The sequence below is a fragment of the Populus trichocarpa genome, chromosome 8, assembly GCF_000002775.5.
Source record: "Populus trichocarpa isolate Nisqually-1 chromosome 8, P.trichocarpa_v4.1, whole genome shotgun sequence".
In the NCBI taxonomy this organism is placed as follows: domain Eukaryota; kingdom Viridiplantae; phylum Streptophyta; class Magnoliopsida; order Malpighiales; family Salicaceae; genus Populus; species Populus trichocarpa.
This window is the reverse complement of record NC_037292.2, coordinates 7,302,363-7,325,781: the sequence shown is the minus strand read 5'-3', so window position 1 is coordinate 7,325,781 and position 23,419 is coordinate 7,302,363. Positions and strand designations below refer to the sequence as shown.

General features: G+C 35.0%; 2 protein-coding genes across 3 annotated transcripts; both read left to right on the top strand.

Annotated features, from left to right (window-relative positions):
- The first annotated feature begins 6,617 nt into the window (after nt 1-6,617).
- On the top strand, nt 6,618-15,221 carry LOC7485949 (nuclear matrix constituent protein 1). Of its 2 annotated transcripts, XM_002312338.4 has the most exons (8): nt 6,622-7,162; nt 8,414-8,623; nt 9,525-9,778; nt 9,872-10,142; nt 10,222-10,305; nt 11,285-13,398; nt 14,444-14,654; nt 14,768-15,221. In XM_002312338.4, exons 1-8 carry the CDS (start codon nt 6,848-6,850, stop codon nt 14,981-14,983), a joined length of 3,675 nt encoding a protein of 1,224 aa, XP_002312374.4. In that variant the 5' UTR covers nt 6,622-6,847; the 3' UTR covers nt 14,984-15,221. The 2 variants fall into 2 exon arrangements, 1 of the variants encoding a protein (XP_002312374.4); XR_002983157.2 differs by lacking the exons at nt 14,444-14,654; nt 14,768-15,221 and having other exon boundaries at nt 6,618-7,162; nt 10,222-10,378; nt 11,285-11,527.
- A 3,661-nt stretch (nt 15,222-18,882) lies between these two features.
- Nucleotides 18,883-21,888, top strand: LOC7483921 (piriformospora indica-insensitive protein 2). The gene is made up of 2 exons (XM_024606796.2): nt 18,883-19,584; nt 20,435-21,888. The coding sequence occupies exons 1-2, from the start codon at nt 19,369-19,371 to the stop codon at nt 21,656-21,658; spliced, it is 1,440 nt and encodes a 479-aa protein (XP_024462564.2). The 5' UTR covers nt 18,883-19,368; the 3' UTR covers nt 21,659-21,888.
- The last annotated feature ends 1,531 nt before the right edge of the window (nt 21,889-23,419 follow it).

Sequence of the window (23,419 nt, the reverse complement as noted above, 5' to 3'; positions counted from 1 at the left end):
TGCATTCTTTTAGATTTGAGTTAAATAAAAAAAATAGGTCATGGATAACAAATATTGAAATTGTATTTTTCTTAAATTGAGGGACAAATAAAGCATTTAAAAAAAAAGCAAACAATAACCTAGATATTGTGAATAAACCTGTTGAATGTGCTATCTAGATAATGGATTCATTTGGATTCAAATATTTATTTTATCTGTTTTTTAACCAAATATATAATTACAAAACAAGGAGCCCAGTCGCGAAGACTTGTTCATTAAAAAAAAATAGTTCAGCCCGAGCACCTGGGCTTGTCTTATTATTTTTTTTTTCTTAACGTGGAAGATGACTTGTCTTCTGCCCCATTTCTTTTTTTATAAAGATAGTAGATGACATGTTTTTCAACCTATTTTTTAACTCAAGACACTCATAAAACACTTTAAACACCTTGATAAACTTATCAATGATCACAAAACCTCAACAAATAGATCAATAAACCAAAATTAATCTAAGCTAAAATTATTCATGCAGATAGATTTACCTCCTCATGCAAGGAGAATGAAAAAAACATATGGGTCAAACTCCCATCATGACATGGAACTCATCGACACAAAAATGAATATTTTTTATGGCTGAAATTGTCCTCAATGATGAATTTGTTTTTCTACGCTAGAATGTGGAAATCCTTTCTCTATCCTCTCACAAAAAAGAGGATACCTCGTAGAATGGAAAGCAGAAAAAACCACATAGCTAAAGGCCCATAACATAATCACAAATGATGAAATTGAAAAAAAAATTTAAAATAAAATATTAAAGAAAAAACCCAAGTCAACTCGAGTTCACTATACCAACTCGCCACCTGAGACATGAAATTGGGATTAAAAAGTTATTTTTTAAAAAATTAACATAGAAAAAAAAGATCAAAGTTAAATAAATAAAAAAACATTTAAAAAAACTCGAGTCATCCCGGGTTAACTTGATTAACTTGCGACCTGGGATAACCACTTGGAAAGGAAAATAATAAAAAAATCAGAAAGCTCGAGATCTAATAGCCTAACATTGAAGGATGAAATTAAAAAAAAACATTGAAAAAAAATATGAAATAACCCGATTTAACTTGACTAGCCCGCTACCCAGGATAACCCTATAAGATAAGAAAGAATGAAAAACATAGAAATTAAAAGAACATGAACCAAAATTGGATAAAAATAAATGAAATAAATATCAAGGGACAATTTTTTAAAAAACAACAAATCAAGATAATTGATAAAATAATAATTAAAAGAACGAGGACCAAGTTTGGAAAAAATAAATAAAATGTCGAGAGACAAAATTGAAAACAATAACAAACCAAGAAAAGGATAGAAAAAAAAAAGAATAATAAAAAGAATAAGTGTTATATATATATATAAAAAAAAAACCATATTGAAATGGATGAAATTAAAAAATAAAAGTAATCCAAAAGAAATAAAGATAATCAAAAGAAGGAGAGTCACGATTAGAAGAAAAAAATTAATGGAATGACAACTTTTAATCTTGACTGACCCATAACAAATTTCAATGAAATGAGAGAGAAAATAGAGGTGGAGAAAAAATCTCATTGCCACTGGAATATCGTGAATCTCACTACACGAGCCGCCCCATCAGCTACGCTGCCACTGGATGCTTCAAAAGACTTAGAGGTTGGACCTTTTTTGTTGTCGTAAGAGGTAGCACACGCCAGCCATTTTTTTTTATTTGTTAAAATTCTAATTTGCTCCTAACTCAAATAGATCATGGTTTATATATATATATATATATAAACACAAATAAAATACTAAAATACCCCTTGACTCTATATTTGATTCCAATGTCTTGAAAGATAATGAAGTAAATTTACTATTTAAAAAAATGACACAGAAGCCCCTTCTAACCTTTGTTCGGTTTACTTTAAGGGTATTCATATTATTTAACTAGGCAAAAAAATTGATAGACCATTATTCCCTCTTATTAGTTTTATAATAACAAATAAATCTCATAAATAAAAATCAATTTTGCTTTATATAAAAGCCGTTTAATTTTTGAAATGAAAAGTAAATACGTCATTGCATTGTAGCAATTCATAGTATAATAAATATAACCATACAGTAAAAGACTAATAGGATTTAGTGTTTTCTTTACTTTTTATTATGGATCTTTATAGCATTAACAACATTCTATATAATATGCAATTCTATAAATGCAATAAGACTCTTCTTGATAATGGTTAAATTAAAACAAAAATAAACAGCATTCATACCCACAACTCCCTTAAAAATCATAAATAAAAATTAAATAAGCATGTTTAATAATCCACGTACACCTTTTACAAACAAATCTCTTGTAAATCATGAAATCATAAAACCATGTTTAAATGCGTGTAAATGGCCACACCAAAAACCAAGACATTTATGACAATGTCTAATTCCTCCTGGTAAAGATAGCTAAACATGTTAGATTCGTAGTTGTAGTCGTTTCATTACTTTGCTTATTAAAATTATATATTTAGATAAAAGAAATTAGTGTTTTACTGCATTTTACATAATAAAATTAATATTTTATATTTTTACCAGAACGAGCTTACTTGTTTTGCTACGAGGATAGTTCTGTCATTTCATGATGATTTAAATATAATTACCAATTTCATGAGGGTTGCTATAGTAATCTCATTATTAAATGTTACAACAAAAATACTTAACCAACCTTAAAAGTTATTTCCATTTAATTTCCTTAAAAGTTAAAAATACTTGATCTCATTATGTTTTGATGTTATTATTAAGTTGGGTTCGTGGTGATTTGATCTTCTTCTTTTTATATATAAAAAATATAAAAAAAATTATTAATGTGTGGCATGAGCTGTCATTCGGTGGAATAAAGCCAGCTTTCGCCGTGACATTTGAAGCACCACAAAGCCCTATTCCACGTGTGGCTTCTCGCGTGGTGGTTTGGCACAAGCCACCTTTTTTTTTCCTTTCCTGTTCTCTTTCCCATCTATATTGAATTTCATGTTGGCCATTAAAAAAATCAACATTATCCTCTTATTTTTTACATTTCATACTTGGCCCTCGATGTTTTAATTTCTAAGTTTGATTCTTATTATTTTTATAAAATTTTAATTTATTTTCAATTTTATCATTGGATCCATAGTCTTAATTTTTAATTTCTTCAAGCTCGGTCCTCATTCTTTTGATTTTTATTTTTGGTCTAAAGTCTAAAGTCTCATCTGAGTTTGATTTTTGTTTTCAATTCTACTATTCAATTCAAAGTTTGATGATATTTAAGATTAGGTTCTCAATCTTTTGATTCCTATCCTTTTAATCAAATCTTAACTTGTTTACAATTTCATCCTTAGATTCATAATATTGGTTTTTTATTATTATTTCAAATTTGATTATTGTTCTCTTGATTTTTTATTTTTTTGTTTTGGATTCTTTTGTTTATTTCATTTTTCTTTTTAATTTTACCCCTTAATTCAGAGTTTAATAATATTCAAGGTTAAGCCCTCATTGTTTTCATTTTAGATTTTGATCCTTAACTCTTTTATCAATTTTTTATTTGTTTTCAATTTTATTATTAGATTCATGATTCTGATTTTTTTTTTCACATTTAGTCTTCATTCTCTTGGTTTTTATTTTTTGTTTTGGGTTCTTTTGCTCTTTGGATATTTCTTTTCAAATCTTCTATTTAATTCAAAACTTTAGGTTGTCTTCTCATTTTTTCAGAGACGATCTGATACAAGTATCAGGTCATGTGTTAGGTGGGTTGACTTGATTTAACCCAAGTCAAATTAAATTTTTTATTTTATAAAAAGTAGGAAAGACATGATTTTGAAAAAAAAACAAAATAAAGGATAATATCAATGATTTGTGACCCGTTCTTGACCGAGTTTGCCACGGGTTGACCAAGTTATGGGCCAACCCATGTGTTTTTTTTTCTTATCATTTTACACAAAAGTCAATTATCCTCAAATTTCTTTTAAAACTATACTCAATGTCTTATATTTGATTATCTCGTTTGTATGATCCAGTTCGTGAGTTTTGACGACCTCACTTAAATTTACCGATGTTTTGTTTCTGTAGATTTCTTTTTGTTATTTTTTTTATCCTTATATGTCTGGATTTTATTTAGATTGACAATGATGTTTTTTTTTATGTTTTTTTATAATGTCAAGTCATGGATTTTTTCCCTTGTTTAAAATATATTGACAACGCTTCAACATAGTTTTTTTACATTGTAGAAAATTTAGCCTGCCCCGTAACCAAGCACGAGCCACCTATCTAGTAAACCCTGAACCATTTTTTCCATCTTGTCTTGGCCACATGAAAATAAAGTCTAGTTATGGGGTATTGTGGTCCTTTCACAAGCACACATTCGTCATTTAAACATTTAGTGGGGGGCACAAATGTACTTTTTAAAAAATGTAATTATCAAAATAACCTCACATGCAAAAAAAAAAATGAACTTTTGTTAAGGGTTTGTGGTCATTTATTTTTAAATGAACAGTAAAAAGACTTGAGTGTCATCAGAATCAAATAATTATAGAACTCCACTGCAAGGACATTTTTATCATTGTATATAATCTTATTTGTTATTTTCAGATAGGCTCAAATGCATCTTGGTCTTTCAGTAATATACATTATTCTTTTTAAAAAAGAAAAAGTTGGTGGGGCGTGACAAGCTCGCGCCAACGAGTGGATGTTGTCTGCGCCCTTTGGATAGCGTGCGCTGCGATGTCTGACTGTAAAATGTTGCCTTTCACAACAATTATAGAAGCGTGACAATGTCCTTTTCCCAACAATATAGCATGCGATGACAAGAGACAAATGACTTATCTTCAATGATCCTTTCTTTTTTCTTGTTCTTTTCTTCCTCATCCACTAAAAAGTGCAAGTTGATCCTCTTTCTTATTCTTTTTATTTCTAATTTTTGTCGATGACCCTTTTATAAAAGTTTTGTTTGTTTTTAATTTAGTTCTTAAATTACAATTTCTCATCTATTTTTTTTTTCAATTTGGTCCTTATTCGTTTTTATCTCTAGTGTTTGTCTCTGGCCCTCTTATAAAGTTTTGTTGATTTTCAATTTCATCATTTAATCTAAGTTCTGTTGGCTTGGTCATTATTCTCTTGATTTATTTTCACTTGTTAAAGTTATTTTTCTTTTCAATTTAACCCTTCAATCAAAAAAAATTTCTTGCTCTTTAATTTATTTTTTATTTCGATTTTCTCCCTTGCTCTTTTAATTACCATGTTTTATTTTATATCATTTTTTTTGTAATTGATTTTTTTCAGATTTCATCATTCAACACTTTATTTGTCGGGGATTAGGCTTTTTAGCTTTTTTTTTTTCCATGTATGATACTTCCATTCTAATGACTCAGGTCACGGGTTTGAAAGTTAACATTGGTTGATATATATATATATATTAAAAAAATTGACTTTGTGGTTTTTTTTTTCTATCTCGCTATTCCAATCTCATTACCTAGGCTACGAGTTCTGTATGTTAACCCAAATTAGCTCGTCCTTTATTATCCAGGTTACATGTCTATTACATTATCTCGGGTTGACTATTTTTGTATTTTTTTTCTAGTTTCGCACTTTCAAATATTTTTCCCAGGTCACCGTGAATTTTTTTTTAAATTATATGTTATATCATTACTTGTTTTTTTAAATTACCCTATACGTATTTAATTTCTAAAGATATGATTCATGTATGAATGTTTTTTATGTTTCAAGTAGATGAACTTTATTTTTAAAAATAAAAAATATTTATTTTTAGAATAATATTTCTAATATGTGCAGTATTGCATAATGATTATTTCCCATTTTATTTTATTCAATTAATTTCATGTGTGCTTATTTCTATTATCATTTGATTGAATACAAATATTTATTTTAATAAGCAAATTTATTAAACATAACTGATTAAATGACGCATATTGTGAGATCAAATATCTTCATTTACATATGTCTCTTGATTTTTTTAGTTTTATTTTTAATTATCATCAAAGGTTTTATTTGTTTATTTATATATATAGTTCTTGATTTATTTAACTAGACACATGTATAAATTTTTTAATTTATATTTAGATTTGTTTTATAAAAAAATATTAAAAACCCTTGTATATTTATATTTTTTTTTGGAAATTTTTTTTTCCAAGACGCGGCGAAACAAATAGCTAGTAAATAAAAAATTGGACACTGACACCAAAAGGGACTGTGAATTAGCGCAGTAGCAAATAGTGATTAAAACAGCATAATTTGGGGGCATGATGTTGATGATAGGATCATAGAAACAAAGAGGACCCCCGCACACCACGCTCCGCTCCAAACGGTTAGGATGAGTGTAATTTGCATATGTTATAACAGTTAATTTTAAAAGTGTTTTTTTTTATTTTAAAATATATTAAAATAATATTTTTTTATTTTTTAAAATTTATTTTTAATATTAATACATTAAATATATATAAAAAATATTGTTTTTTCAAAAATAATTTTGTACCGCAAAACAGATGTTAACGCAACTGCCCTTTCCTGAAAAACGCAGCACGCCAGAAACTACGAGGGCAAAACTGTCAATACAAAAAGCCCGACAGAAGAAGAGCAGAAAATAACATTATCAACGAAAGCGAGTGTACTTCGCCCTTAACATTCTCTTCTCGTCTCTGAAAATTAAACCCAGAAAAAAAAAAAACCAAATTTCAAGAAGAAGGTTTTCCGTTCCACCAACTCCGTTAACGATCTCATTTCCAGTTCGAATCCGTTAACTCTTCTTCAGACGGAGAAAAACCATAATTTGGCCCGTCTTTCTTGGGTCTAATTTCTTTTTTTTGGGGTTTAGCAATCAAGCTTTTCGATGTTTACGCCACAGAGGAGGCCGTCGCCGGCAATCACGCTAACTCCTCGGAGTGAGATGCACAGAAGTGGCGGGGCCAATGCGGGGGCCACTAGCACTGGAATTGGGGCAAAGGGCAAGGCGTTGGCGTTAATTGACGGGGCGCTCCCGCCTCCACCGCCAGTGGGATCGCTGAGTGTGAATGCAGGGGAGCTGGATACGGAAGATGTGGAGGCTTGGAGGAGGTTTAGAGAGGTGGGTTTGTTGGATGAGGCTGCTATGGAGAGAAGGGACCGTGAGGCGCTTCTAGAGAAGGCATCGAGGCTTGAAAAGGAGGTTAGTTAGGGTTTTCTGTTTGTGGGTTTTGTTTTTTTGGGAATTTGGGGATTTTTTTTTAATTTTTTTTTTTGGTTTTGTTTGGAAGAATTTTTCTATAGGATTAAATTGATTAAAGGTAGGGTTTTTAGGGTTTGACAAACTGCTTTTAATATGTTTTTATTGTAATTTTATCTCGGGACTAATTATTTGTGTTTTGTTTTGAATTCAAATTCACCACTGAATTTGAATAAATTTGCATTATAATGTTTTTGTGATGTTCTCTGAAGTATTACTCGCTTCATTAAATCCGAGAGTGTTCCATTATTTCTCTAAAGGCTGGAATGAAATAGGCACATGAAAAAGGCAGAGTTCACCACTTTTACTAGGGTAAATGTCCATAAATCAAGTGTTAAAAATAGTCATTTAAATCTGATGCTTGTAATGCACACTTTTTATGCTTATTTTATTAATCCTTATAATTCTTAGGATACTGAACTAGCAATTAATTAAGTTTGCTAGACCTAAGAATGAGATTCTATTAGGTGTTATCAGAGAGGGGGCTTTTTATTTATCATAAACTCTGTATATATAAGCCGAACCAGTGCATTAGTTTAACAGTGGTCCAATGTGGTATAGTGCCTTTGATGTCAATCAGTTTTAGTCTATAGGTCCGACTCTTCAACTTTTTTTTACTTCTATTTTTTGTTGTCTGCATCTCATCTAGTATTTCAAAAGGCCTCCATTTTAATTTTGCCATTTGATAGGTTTTACCACCATTTGTAATTTGAAGTTGGTTTTTCTCGCTTTTTATATGTTGTATAGAAAGACAAGGAATTTGAAGATGGGTGAATATTGATCTGGACTGCAAAGAATATGAATGAGATTTAAAGATCACTATTGGGCTAATTGAGTCACTGGTTTTGCACCAGTGCACACCCTTGGTGAATGGTGAAGATTTTCCTGCTCATTCTTCCACCTTTTGAAATACTTCACTGAACTTTCACATTTTCTGTTTTCATTATTCTGAGAAAGATGCCAATGTATTCTCAATCCCTCTTTTGGATTACTACAATACCTTAAAGGAAATAAAATGGAGCAACTGTAACTAAATTTGTTTGAAAAGTTTTAATTTTTAATTTCTTATGTTATGCAATTCTTTTTTCTTTCCTATCATATATTACAAAATTACTGGTGAAAAATCCAGAATCTAAATTTAAGAAAGCTGTACCATTATTTTGATTGTCTTTCCTTACTTATTTTGTGGCGCAGCTTTTTGATTATCAATATAACATGGGCCTCCTCCTTATTGAGAAAAAAGAGTGGACTTCAAAGTATGAAGAACTAAGGCAAGCATGGGCAGAAACTGAAGAAATTCTCAAACGTGAACAGGCAGCGCACTTAATTGCTTTATCTGAAGTTGAGAAACGACAGGAAAACTTAAGAAAAGCATTGAGTGTTGAGAAGCAGTGTGTGGGTGAAGTATGTTGTTTCTTGCCATTGGTCTCGTTTGAATCTTCATATTAATATACTGTTTGCTTCTTTTTATGCTCTGTTTGACTTGCAGAGAGAAGATGAAAATTGAATGAAAAATGCTAATAAATTTATAACCTGTTTGGGTCATGCAAAAGTTATGGAGCAAGATATGTGGAAGGGAGGGAAATTTTGTACACCATTGCTATGTCTTAATGGTCCATGTTGGTAGTTAGAAGCAACCTGATTTTGCATATGCTGCGCACTCATGTTCATGGGCCTATTCATAGGTTTTAAACTTGGATTAATACATTTGATTCACAGGCATCTCCTTTTTCATTCATTTTTTTTGAAGTTTTTTATCGAAAAGATACCACTTGTTTGCATAAAAATTACATATCATTTTTTGAAGCAACCTCATGGTTTTTGCTTGTCATATTGTTTTTTTCTTACTGATGTAGCCTACTATTCATTCTTTTGGTGCTTGGATGTCCTTTGGTTTCATATATGTGATCCAATAGACCTTTGTTATGCACAGCGATAGTGTGCTGTAGTTGTCAGAAAATATAGTTAAAGCCGGTAACTTTGCAATCTGTCTCTTCAATTACTATTGAATCTGGTGGTTATGCACCACTGATATCCAAGAGAACCTTAAATCAAATGGCTGAAAGTCACACAAGCATTGCTTCTCTATCATTTATCTTTTTTCCCGTGTTGAGTTAAATATAATGTTAAAAGAGGCATGGGCAATCTTTAAACTTGTTTGGTTATGATGGATTTTTTTTGGACTATTTCTTGGTATCTGGTATGGTTCCTCACTGTGAACTTTCTAGTTACTTCAGTTTTTATCGGATCTCTTTATGGAAATTTTTTTGTTGACACTCATTGATTACACCTCTATTTATTACAGCTTGAAAAGGCTTTGCACGACTTGCAAGAGGAGCATGTTCTAATCAAGAAAGTTTCTGACTCAAAGTTGGCTGATGCAAAAGCTTTGGCTGCTGGAAATGAGGAGAAATCTCTGGAGGTAGAAGAAAAGATGCGCGTTGCTGAATCCAAGCTTGCTGAAGTTAACATGAAAAGCTCAGAGCTGGATATGAAATTAAATCAGTTAGAAGCTCGTGAAAACTTGCTTCAGAGGGAGCGCCTCTCCTTTAATACAGAGTATTCTATACTGCACTTCACTTTACTTCTCTCTTTTGTATATATTAAGGATGATATGTGACTTTTAGTGCTTATCTCATTGATTTTCTTTAGACGAGAAGCACACAAGGCAACTTTCTATAAACAGAGAGAAGACTTGCAAGAATGGGAGAAGAAACTACGTCAAGGGGAAGAGAGCTTATGTGAGCTCCGGAGGACCCTTAACCAGAGAGAGGAAAAGGCAAGTGAAGATGAGAGGGTTCTTAAGAAGAAGGAGAGGGATCTTGAAGAGGCAGAAAAGAAGATTGATATATCATTTGCTAAGTTGAAGGAGAGGGAAGTTGATGTAAATAATCGGCTGTTGGGCTTGGTTACAAAAGAGAAGGTGATTCTTAACAGCTTTTTATCTAAGTTGATTGCCAATGAATTTCTGCATAATTTGTATATTCTATTATTTGTTCCAGGAAGCTGATTCTCTGAGAAGCACCCTAGAGATTAAAGAGAAGGAATTGCTTGCTTTGGAAGACAAGCTCAGTGCTAGAGAAAGAGTGAGTTGCAAAACCTGATTTATAACTGTTGAGTAAGATAGGATATACAGAGAATCCAATGCCTTTTAAGCAGGTATTATGAGAACCACGAAAAGGCATCTTGTTTTTCTGAGTATGAGCAATGAACTATATCTTCTAAATTAGATCAGTGTCAAGCTCCTACCCGTTCTTTTTCCTTAAAGTGAAAATAGTAAGCACCAACTTTCGATCAATGGAGTCTTGAGATTCCTTTTGCATGCAAGATGTTCTTTTGCGAACTTGAAGATGTGAACCTTTTATTTGATAGGGAAATTGTATGACTGTTTTAGAAGTTAGACTTTGTGTATCGCATTCAGTTGTTTATGTACTTTGTACATCTAGAGTTTCTTTATCTTTGAATTTCAAGTATGCACACTACACTCTTTTATAGATTATGGTGCTTCTCTTAAATCAATGAAATTTAATTATGCTATGTGGGGAAAAGATTCGAAGAGAGGTCTCCGTCATTTGTTTCTTGTGAAGACTCCTCAACATTGGATTTTTACTCATGTTTTCATTCATGTGAACTGTTACAATTAAATACTGGAAACTTAAATCCTTAAGGTCTGGGCCTAATCTTGAACAATAAAAATTGTCTGGTAAGAAATCTGTGTTTGAATTGTGTGTTAAATCCCAAAATAGTTACCACTTGACACTTTTTACAATACAAGTTGCAACCTTTTTCCTGCAGTGAGAAATGAGTAGAGTTTTTAGTTACAGTTATAATTTCAAGTACTAGATTCTTTCTTGAGTACTCTTTCAATACATATGTTTAAATATCTTTGATGGAAAGGTACTCAAGCCCCATGTATCACTGCATGATTATTTTATTAATTAATGTTATTTTAAATAGCTAGCAGACATCTTTTGGCGGGGTTTTATCCTTTAAGCAACAATGTTGATATGATTTTAGTTAAATGAAATGTTAGCTGATAATTTATGTTTCTGGGATTTTCTACAGGTGGAAGTCCAAGAGCTCCTTGATGAGCATAGGACCATTCTTGATGCTAAAATTCAGGAGGCTGACTTGGAATTGACAGAGAAAAGGAAGAATCTTGAAGAAGAATTGAGAAGCAAGGCTGATGGAGTGAGGCTGCTGGAAACAGAAATCTTTCACAGAGAAGAAAAGTTGGGAAAGCGAGAGCTAGCTTTGGATAGGAAGTCTGATAGGATGAAGGATAAAGAGAAGGACCTTGATGCAAAATTGAAGGTTGTAAAGGAGAAAGATAAGTCTATGAAGGCTGAGCAGAAACAGTTGGAGCTGCAGAAGAAGCAATTGCTTTCTGATGAAGTAAGTGTGCAACTCCTTGAGGATGACTGCGAGAAGCTGAGGGCCGAGATTGCTCAGCAGGAGTTGCAGATTGGGGAAGAGAGTGAAAGCATTAAAATAACTAATAACGAGAGGTTAGAATACCTTCGCTTGCAGGCTGAACTGAAACAGGAACTAGAGAAGTGCCGGCGCCAGGCAGAGTTTCTTTTGAAAGAAGCTGAAGAGTTGGAACAGGAAAGGGAGAGGTCTGAGAAGGAGAGGGAAGTGCTGGAAGAGAAAAGAGCTCAAATTAACAAGGAGCAGAAGGACATTGTTGAAGAGAGAGAGAGATTAGAAAAGATGAAGTATGCTGGAGGGGAAAGCCTGAAAAAAGAGGAAAATGACATGCAGGAGTATGCTCAGAGAGAGTTGGAGGCTATTAGACTAGAGAAAGAATCGTTTGAAGCCAGAAAGAGGCATGAACAATTGGTTTTATCTGAAAAGGCTGAAAATGTGCACATTCAAATGGTTCAAGACTTTGAATCAGAGAGATGTAATTTTGAGACTGGCTTAATAAATAGGCAGGAAGAAATGGAGAAAGCACTGCGAGGAAGGGAAAGGGCGTTTGAGGTGCTGAAGGAGAGAGAACTTAACACCATTAACAACTTAAAAGAAGTTGCACGCAGGGAAAGGGAAGAAATAGAGTCTGAAAGACGTGCAATGGACAAGGAAAGACAAGAAGTTGTAAAAAACAAGGAGAAGCTAGAAGAACAACAATATGGAATTAAGAAGGACATTGATGAGCTTGGGATGCTTAGCAATAAGCTTCGGAAACAAAGAGAGCAGGTTATCAGAGAAAGAAACTACTTTCTTTCATTTGTTGAGAAGCACAAGAGTTGCACGAATTGTGGAGATGTTACTAGGGAGTTTGTACTTTCTGATCTCCAGCCACCGGAGATGGAAGAAAGAGAGACCCTTCCTTCACCAAAAATATCTGATGAATTTTTCAGGAATAATGAAGGTGGTGCAGATGCTTCTGATATTCTGAATATCAAGAGACCCCTCAGTGAAGATTTGGGATCCAACTCTCAGGGACGCATGTCGTGGCTCCGCAAATGCACCTCAAAGATTTTCAGCATTTCTCCTACTAGAAAGATTCAGCATGTTTCTGCTCCAGCATTTGAGGGAGGGTTCCCTTCATCACCTGTGCGTGCTGATATGGAAGAAAGAGTTGAGGGATCTGCTGTGCAAAAAGCTATCACATCCAGTTCTATTCCTGTAGATCAAGCACAAGTGTCCTTTGGTACTGCAGATGATACTGTTGACATTCAGCATCCCCAATCTGATGGAATAAAAAGAGATGCAGGTGGTGGGTATTCTGTGTCTGTTGATGATCAAAGCTATATGGATAGTAAGACACAGGACCTGCCAGAAGATTCTGAGCTGTCAGAGCTGAAGAACAGAAGGCATAAACCTGGGAGGAGACAGAAGTCTGGACCAGGCAGAACAAGGTCAATAAAGGCAGTGGTTGAGGATGCAAAGTTGTTTCTTGGGGAAAGCCTCAAAGAAACTGAATATAATTCAAGTGTTCAGCCTAATGATATTTCTCGTAACAGTGATGAAAGTCGGGGTATAAATGTTACTAAGAAATCAGACGTTGCAAGAAAGCGGCAACGTCTACCTACAGAAAGAGAGCAGGATGCCGGTGACAGCGAAGGACACTCTGAGAGTGTCACTACTGGTGGGCGCAGGAAGAGGCAACAAATAGTGGCTCCAGAAGAGCCTACTCCAGGGCAAAAACGATACAATCTTCGACGCCACAAGATGTAAGTTTTTGTGCGAGAATTTATGTACTGTGATGACAGCAATTTAATAGCTTTAAACATGGTGCGATGAGTGCATTTTGGGAGTTTTAGTGAGAGAATGTGGATGTTTGTTTTATATATAATTTCACTTGGTCAATCGTTTCATTTGGTTTTCAAATATCAAAATTTTAAAACGCCAAGCAAATAACTACTGTGCTGTCAAAGCTTCTGTGTTTGAGAAATCAGAACTGTATTTGAGATGGCTGTCTGATTTATTTTTGAGTGAAAATTGTCGAGTTATTTATCATCGTGTTTTTGGGTTTGAAGTTTTTAACTGCCTGCCCTAGTTCAATTCTGCCCATGAGGAGAAAGATTACCCCCTGGGCAAGTTCATTCTGAAATGTCGTCAGTTCATGTGTCGGATGTGTAAAAAATGATTTGCTTGTGTATTATATGAGAGTTGCAATCCATCCCATTTTATCATGAAATTCTGTTTTGGTGCAAATAATCCATACAAGGTCATTTCTGAATAAAAGGAATGGTACATTACATTCTATATTGGTAGGAATATTTGCAGCTGCATATGCTATTTCTCGATCACCAGTTCATTTCTCGTTCAGATGCGGTTTATCTTTTTGTGCTTAAAAGATCAATGAATTTTACAAAGTTGGAGTAGCCGAGTTTGCTAATGCTTTAAGGTGCATTTTTCTTTTCTTATATTGAAAGGCATTGGGAATGTTATTAAACACTTCATTGTTTTTACTGTAAAATTGGAAGTGATCCAGGTGTCAATTTGGGGTTTCTTTGAGCAGATATGGTTGCTAATCTGAAATATAAATACAACCTTTCTTATGGAAGATGGTCAATATTAGCATTTGCACATTATTTATTATTTCTTTACAGAACTATTTGCATATTATAATAAATAACATTAAGTGATATTGATTATTGCATTTTTGTGCGATTTATCTTACATAGGAATAACGTGTTATATTATAAGAAACGCAGCAGCGAGGAAGAATAATACTGCTGCTAGTTCTAAAGATTTTATTTCAACTGTGAGCAGTGCAGGCTTGACCGCAGCCACCCAAGCATCATCTGACTTGATGAAGGGCGAGAAAACAGCTGATGGTGCTGCTGCTGTGGAACCGATTCGAAACCCAGAAACTGCTTCTGGGCTGTCACTTGGAGTCACTAGTGAGAATAACAAATCCACCGACGTGGTGCAGGTTACTACACTAAAAAGTGTGGAGTTATCACAGGACAAGGTGGTCAGGGTAATATCCTACTGCTCTTGTGAAGCTGGCTAGTAGTTAGGTTAGGATTCTTATTTAAATATTCTTTCCTGCAGCTGTAGTAAATATTTTTTTTTTCAATTATTGTATTGCAGTTCCAAACAACAGATGTTGATTACCAAGCTGAGGCAGCGAAATCAGTTGGAATTACAGAGTTGAGTGAGGAAGTAAATGGGATACCAGATTTCGAGGATGAAGCTGAAAATGGCAGCACAGTGCATGAGGATGAAGATGACTATGATGAAGATGAGTTGCAGCATCCTGGTGAAGTTTCAATGGGAAAGAAGATCTGGACCTTCTTCACTACATAGTGTTTGTTGCTATCGCTCTCTCATCAATGCCTGGATAGTGATGTAGTTGGAAATCATAGGTTCTCATTAAAATCCTCATGCACTTTCTCCTTTCCCTGCGTATTTGTTGGGAATTTAAGGGTTTCGTCTAGATGGCAAGTCCTGGCAGTAATTTGGTGGTTCAATTTGCAACATCCAGATTGTGTTTTTACTAATCATGTATTTCTGAAATAAGTGCCCTGAGCTTTCTTTTGTCCAACAGCTGTCCAGCGAATTAATTTCATGCTCTGGTTCGTTATTTGTTCTGGAACAATCAGTGTCTCCGTTGATCTAGGCTCCTCACGAGATTGCTCCTCGGGACACAAAACTTGGGTGACCGGTGGCTGTTCGGTTATGAAAAGCTTCATCCAGATTGCAGAAGTTTGTTGCATGTTGTGACACAATTTGATGGAAACCTGTACGTGAAGAACCGTATTGCTGGTTTTCGTCCTTGATATTTTGAGGATGGTTAGGTCTCTTAAGACGTTTATGCTAAGAACACATACGTCTGTGATCAGGAAATTGCTTGCAAATGGTGCCCTCTTAACTGACCTTTTCGATTGGGAGAAATAAGTAGATGGTCATGATAAATTAAATAACTGAAAATTAAATTCTTGTACCGAATAAATCATAACAGATGCTCGGTATTCTAATTCAGTAATTCTCGTAATTGTTGAAATCTAGCTAAAAACGTAACCTCCTTGCAAGGACGCCCTTATTGATGGAAACTCCTCTTCCGCTCCCAGGGAAATCAAATCAATTCGGATCTTTTTTGGGTTTATCGGTCGCTCATTGTCAACGTCTTTTCCTGTTTTCTTGCACAGGTCGAGTTCGCTTAATTATAAAGTACAGACAACAGGCCTTGAGCCTTCACTGACGGATTAGAACTGCTACAATGGATTAAAGTGATGGCGATTAATATCAGTAATTTATTTGATTTAATTTAATGTGAAAGCTAAGGTACTTTGCCTTCATCTCTCACCCCCGAGCTCGCTTACTTTTTGTCTAGAAAGAGGCAACCACTAAAAAGGCAGTGTAGAAAAGGACCTTTCAACCTGTTAATAGGCCTGCCAAAACAATCAAGTAGAGAGTGGGCTATGCCTTCTTACCTCCCACCTCCCTAACCCCAACTAGATGCCGTGGTCCATGCTCCAACCACACCGCCAAGGCTCCGGTTGCAGTTACTGTTGTTTCTGGACCTTGTGTTCTGTCATCGCTTCCTCCGCCCTGTATCTCTTGTTCTCTAGGAAACACCTTAACTGAATTACCTAGATGGTTTCTGTAGCTTTATTCACCACATGGGCCCAACTAGATTTATGTCTTGTCCTTTAAGTTCCAAATCTTATAGCAGTTAGGGAGGCTCGTCTTGTCACTTTCGTTTTAATGATGTTGTCAAGCACTCTATTCTCATCATTATCTTTGTTATTAGTATTTACTGTGCGGTGTGTTTTGAGCCAAATAGAAATTGAATGGTTATTTTGGCACCCTTGATCTCACATTATAATTAGCTCACTTGTTTAGTGTTTTTCTTGGTATGAATAGAACGAGATAAGTTCTTTTTAAAAGCCTCTGCAATCATCATATACATTATTAATAGAGAGCACTTGAAGAGATAATTAAGCTCTTTGTATGAGTTTTGAGCAAAAATTGAGAGAACCATTCTTGTTTAAGCCACTGCCTGTTAGGATCTGTATGTTGTCATTAAACTTTTTGTTGTAAATTAAGAGGCTTGCTTGCGAATTTGAGTGTGTTGTGGACCTGGGGGGGGGGGGTCTTTGAGTTTTATCTTTTAACTCTTTCATTTCTTGATCGTAGAGTAGACAAAATGCATTTCTTTTTTTAATCTCTCATTAATTTTTTTCTTTTTTTGTTAATGCTCGATAATAAGAACACTTGGTGTGATCTTCAGGACCATTTATAGTTTGTTTTTTTATCCCAGCAGCATATATGTGCCATTAATTATTATTAGCGGCTGCAAACTAGTGGTTTCAGGTTGGTTCCTTGAGAGTTATATATTAAAGATGGGACTTGCAATACAATCAAGTAATTAAAAATCATAATTGCGAATCAATTAGTTGATTTGCAAAGAGGTGGGAAAAACTGTGATAAATAAGTCAAAATAAATAATCATTATTAGTCATTTCTAATGGCGTGTTACCGATTATTTTCTTTCCCAAGGTAACTGATAGCTTTTTAATTCTAAGAAGTTGGCCGGGCAGTGAAGGGTGTATGCTTTTCCCCTGCATTTCTTGGATTCAAACTTCAAATTTTAGAACAAGTACTTGGAAGAGTTTATTAGATGCTGAAATCTAGTCTCGTACAAGATGGTATGAAAATACTCATCATTCTAAAAAAAAAAAACTCTTTTTTTACAGTAATTATATTCTATCTTTTATTAACTTTTATGTCTCCAGGAAGATGAAAACGCAAGTAAACAGAGCTCCAAACAGAAGAAGAAAATGAAACCGATGAATTGCACCGATATGAATCTGGATACCACGTGAAAAGGGCAAGCTTTTGTTTATTTGAAGGGAGCTGGAGCTATGAAAGAAGAAGGATGGGCAGCTAAAAAGGCAGGCATTTACTCCAAGGAAAAAGCCCCGACTACTAACCCGTCTACAAGCCTATTATCCCACTTTTTATAACATCAACGCTCCCTTGTCCTTAACCATATGTCTCTCCGCAGAGGACTGTTACCGCAGCAGCTCGAAAAGAAAGAACAGAAAAGCAAGTCATAAAACCCAACTTTGTCTTGCATGTGCATGCTGGATCTCTTGTTTTTGCATGTACAAAAACAATCAATGGCCCCCCCCCACCTCAGCTAGCGCTGTCAAAAACCCTAAGCCTTAACTTATTCTCTTCTCTTTAGCCACCTATCTCTACCATAAATTCCCCAACTACCAACCCCCCCTTTAACCCTCTCTAGTAGGAAAATCAATGAGGATAAATAATCATAGTTCCTCGCACTGTTATTAATGGAAATTAACTCAAATATACGGATAAACCTCCATTTAAATACATGAAGTTTCAAGTCTTTTACTCTTATCCATTCTGTCTCGAATGTACTCGATACCGAGCAATATCACCCCTCCCCCTCAATTCTTTTGTTGCGAGTTACAGTTAAAATATCCTCTTTCAATTCACATGTAACCATCAAGGGTTTTCATTCAAGACATAGAAAAAATCCTTTGTCTATCTTGAAGGATAATTTTACCATCGAATCATAATAAATAAATATTCGCTCTACTTCACTATTTTGTATAAAAAAAGGAAATATAAAAAACTCATTTCGCACTAAAATAGCTCTTTATGATATATTAGGCCTTGAATGGCATTAAACAGTAGTGCGCAAATTAAACGAGATCTTTTAAATAACATTAACAAATGATTATATTTAAGATGAAACTGGACTCAATTTTATAACGAAATAAGATGTTGGAGGCTGTAATTAGGTTTTTTTTAAGGGTTTATTTGAGATTATGATAGTAATGATGATTTAAAATACTTGTTATTTAAAAATGTATTAAAATAATTTTTTTTTATTTTTTAAAAGTTATTTTTAACAATAAATACGTTTAACCATCTAGGTGGTGGCCCAATGGTAAAAGCTTGGGACCAAGAGGTTTGCTTCCTCTGTGGTCTCAGGTTCGAGCCCTGTTGTTACTCATATGAAGGCCACTGGAAGCTTACATTGTCGTTAACTTCAGGGCCCGTGAAATTAGTCGAGGTGCGCGCAAACTGGCCCGGACACCCACGTTAAACAAAAAAAAAAATCAAAAAAAAAATTCAAAATTTTTATAAACACTAAACATAACTTAAATCCAGCCAGGAAGAATATCAAAGGATGTCACCTATCTTCCCTTTCGCTTTCTGAAATACACTGTTCAAGGCCCCTTTACTTACTCCTGTTCTGATCCTTTATATTATTGTCATTACTATTATTGCCATCACAGCTTTGAAAGTTGTGCTTGGATCCTTCTCCTGTCTTGCTCCACTACTATATTACTCACCTTTCCTCTTCTATGAACAGAAGAAAAAACAAGTGCATGCTCAAAGTTTCGTTTTCTTTCTAGTGTTTTCTTAATTTGTTCTGCTTTGGTTTCCACTTCTCTTTAGATGTCTCTCTCCGAGATACCTTGGTGACTTCTATAGAGTGTAAAAGTCAATGGCTATCAAGAGGATACCATGTCGATGTCCCTCAACACCTCTACTCCCTTTGCTTTCTTCTGTTTCTCTTCTTTTTCCATCTTAAAATGCTCACCTGGGTTCAGGCCAAGTTTCTTATCTCTGCCAATGTCTTCTGTTAATGTTCTGTTTTAACTCAACCAGTCTTATATTATTGTTTCTGCTTAATTCTCTTTTTACCCATGATGAAGACTTTTAACATAAACAGTCGTGTCATTTTGGTCCTATGCATAATGAGTTTAGGTGTTTGGTGCTATGGGGAAGACGATTATAATGATGCAGTTCCAATGGAGGAAGGTGAGAAGACAGCTCTATACTCTGCCATTCAAGGCTTTGTAGGTAATTGGTGGAATGGCTCAGATCTCTATCCAGATCCTTGTGGGTGGACTCCTGTTCAGGTACATATACACCTTTTATCCCCATGAATCTTTTTTTTTTTTTTGAATGACCCCATGAATCTTTACTGTTACATTGCGCAATATATTATCCCAAGGATCACCACCTGATTTTCTGTTTCCTTTACAGTACGTGATCATCAGAAGTTTATTAAAAAACTATATAGAGATGAGATTAAAATATTGCCATTTTAGACGCATTTACTATTCTTTTCTGATATTCTGAATTAGGTTGTGCCATTATGATGCAAGCCTGCTGAAGTAAAATTGTCCACTAGTATAGGTTGAGGGGGTACCGATTAACTTTTGGTCATGTTCTCAAAGCGAAACACCACCCTACTCCTTGATTTAGCAGTATGGTTCGGTGTGATTATAGATAGATTCATGGCCATGTCCTAGCTAAGACCATAAATTGTAAAATTTCCGTTATCCAAATTTACTTTTGTGGAATTTCTATGACCTGATTTGAAGTGAAACAACAATCTCTCACTAACATTTTTCATTGACAATGTACCAAGTGATCCATCTTCCCTGGAAATCCCACCTGGAAGTTTAAATACTGTTTTCATCTGCTAAAATCCTGAATACTGCAATTTAGTGACATTAGAGAATAATTTAACATCATAGATCCTGAAGGCACTCCTTTGTAAAAGCTACATTTCCTTCTCATCTGAACTGTCTTGCACAAGAAGTTTATCGTTCATGTACAAGTAGGGATTTTTAATACGAGAGATACGCAATTATCACTCCTGTCATCATTATCATAATTTTTGGGATAGGATTCAGTATTAACCATGTGCATTTTTAGTTTAAAGTCTCAAAAAAATGTGATGCAATTTTTTTTCTTTCACAGGGAGTCTCCTGTGATCTATTTGATGGGCTTTGGTATGTCACTGCTTTAAGCATTGGACCCATTCTGGACAATTATCTTGATTGTGCTCCAATTGTGGAGTTTAGACCACAATTGTTTGAGCTCAAGCACCTAAAGTCTCTAACTTTCTTCAGTTGCTTTGTGTCTCCCCACGAACATCCAATCATTATCCCTAGCAAGAACTGGGAAAAACTTGCTGGCGACTTGGAAACATTAGAGTTTCGATCAAACCCTGGTCTCATTGGAAAAGTTCCATCAAGCTTTGGTAGCCTAATTAGGCTCCAGTCTTTAGTACTACTAGAAAATGGATTGACTGGTGAATTACCAAGAAATGTTGGTAACTTGACCAAGTTGAAGAGGCTAGTCCTTGCTGCAAACTGGTTTTATGGGAGGATTCCAGATAATTTCGGTGGGTTAAATGAGCTATTAATCTTGGATTTAAGTAGGAATTTACTATCTGGGTCTCTGCCTTTGACTCTTGGGGGTCTCAATTCACTTCTAAAACTTGATTTGAGCAACAATCAGCTTGTAGGCAGCCTGCCAACAGTGATGTGTTACATGAAGAATTTGACACTTTTAGACCTGAGAAACAACAGGTTTTCTGGTGGATTGACCAAGTCACTGCAAGAGATGTATTCTTTGGAAGAAATGGCCTTGTCTAACAACCCGATTGGAGGAGACCTTCAGGGCCTAGAGTGGCATAGCCTACAGAATTTGGTGGTCCTGGACCTCTCCAATATGGGCTTAACAGGTGAGATTCCCGAGTCCATTGCTGAATTGAAGAGGCTGAGATTTTTGGGTCTTAGAGGCAACAGGCTCACAGGAAATCTCTCCCCAAAGCTAGCAACTTTGCCATGTGTTAGTGCACTCTATCTGGATGGAAACAATCTGACAGGAGAGCTCAAGTTTTCTGGATGGTTTTATGGGAAAATGGGTAGGCGTTTTGGGGCTTGGAATAATCCAAATCTGTGTTACCCGGTTGGGTTAATGTCAACAGGCCATGCTCCATATGGGGTGAAACCATGCCAGCAAGAGGTCTCCTTAGTTGAAGCCAGCACAAATTCCAAGTTAGGTGATGGCAATTTTAATAAGAATTCCCGTTTAATGGCCTCTTTGGGATTCCCAAGCTACGTCATTGATGGGTTTTGGAGGTTTTATTTAGTACAGGTATTTATGATGGTTCAACTGTTGAATTTGTCCCTATAGGCCCAAGTTTGTGATGATGCTAAGCCTAGAAAGTAAACCCCTTTTAAATGTAACCAAAGTAAATTAGTTTTCTTTTTCTTCCCTTTATCAGCTTATCTTTTACCTAGTTGTCACCTAAAGTGGAGCTAATGGCCTTGCCTGCTATACAGAATCACAGATCTTTCTTTTGTATCCAAATGTTGATTGAGTTATTTTATTTTATGAAGATGTTGATTGAGTTTATGTGGTTAGATACTATATATACTTTAATGAACGTGTCTCCCATTCGAGACATAACCTCCATATTACATAGGAAGCTTTGACAAGTGCCCGATTTTTATGTTAATTAAATCTTTTCAAGATTCAAGACATGACCTGTAATATTGATTTTGCTTGTCCCAATCTCACTTAACCAGCAGCGTTTTGTCCTTTCAAAGCTATGGAATGTTTGCAACTTAATTCGGGATCTGGGGATTTTGGTATTTTACTCGCTGGCCTTTTTAGGGCATGGACAGCCTTTACATTAATTAGCACGCAGGACATGTAATTGGATTTGCAGCAGCCAGTGCGTGCTGTACTTTTGATAGTGTTGCTAGGCTTGCATCTTAATGTGTACAGTGCTTTATGAACCTTGAGCATAGAGCTGAGACTAGGGTCCATTGAAGGACAAGAGAACAATGTGCAAGTTCTGTCAGCAGATCCGTGTTCTCTTTCTTCTAGGTTGGTTTCTTGTGATCGGGGCATTAATAAGCTCTGAACTCTGACGCCTGCAGAAGAAATTGAATGTTCTCCACTCTCTTAAAGACTTTTCTTTGTCCAGATTAAAAAAATAATAGGTTTTTCAATCCGAGTTTTTTGAATTTGTCAGCCACCCAACCAAAGTCACCACGCGTCAGTTTCAGTTGCCAGAAACAGGTAATTAGTTATCTAAAGATAAGTGTTTTGTGTATAAACATTGATTTTATTTTCGTAATTTTTATTTACAATCTTGCAATGACGTAACAGAAAGGTAGTGTATGCTAAAGATTGATCGTGAAATTGTTGTCACCGAGTCCAGTAACTGTGTTTGAGCTAATCGTTCCATTGACAGAGCCGCGCTGCGGCCATTAGTTTTATTTCCTACCTTTCGAGGCATAATTCGATGGTTTGTGCTATGTTTCAACCAATCAAGTGGATGTGACATGCCAATGCAGGGAGAAAGCATTACTGGAGACGACAACTATGGCCATTTTCTATGCTGTAGATTTGATTTGATTTGCAAGTTATTGCTAGATATCTTAATCTTAGTTAAATCGATCCATATGGCATTAACCACCAAGACATCGCTGAGCATCGAATCCTTTTTTTTTTCTCTTCTTTTTCAAGGCAATCTCATATTGAAATTGTATCAAATTGATTCCTGCTAAATTCAAAGCTTCAAAGCTATCCCTTTTTTTTTTATTCCCCATTTGGAGTCCATCCAACTTTGACTCGAACCACCAGCTTAGTAAATCCTGATTCATTTTCCTACAACATGAGGTCATTAGAATGAGAATAATTAAAATTTTAGGGGAAAATGCAACTTGTAGCTTGGCCCATTTACACCTCAATTCATAGACCAAATCTTACATTTTAAATCAGTTCAAAGTGCTTCGTGGCTTTCTTCGGTACGCGACGAGGTCATATAGTTTAGGTTGCTAAAGTTTTTTAATTACTTCACAATATCCTTTATAATTTCGAACAATTGTCTCAGCACTCTAAAAGGCACTTCTCGTTCATGAAAATATATCAATGTTTATACAT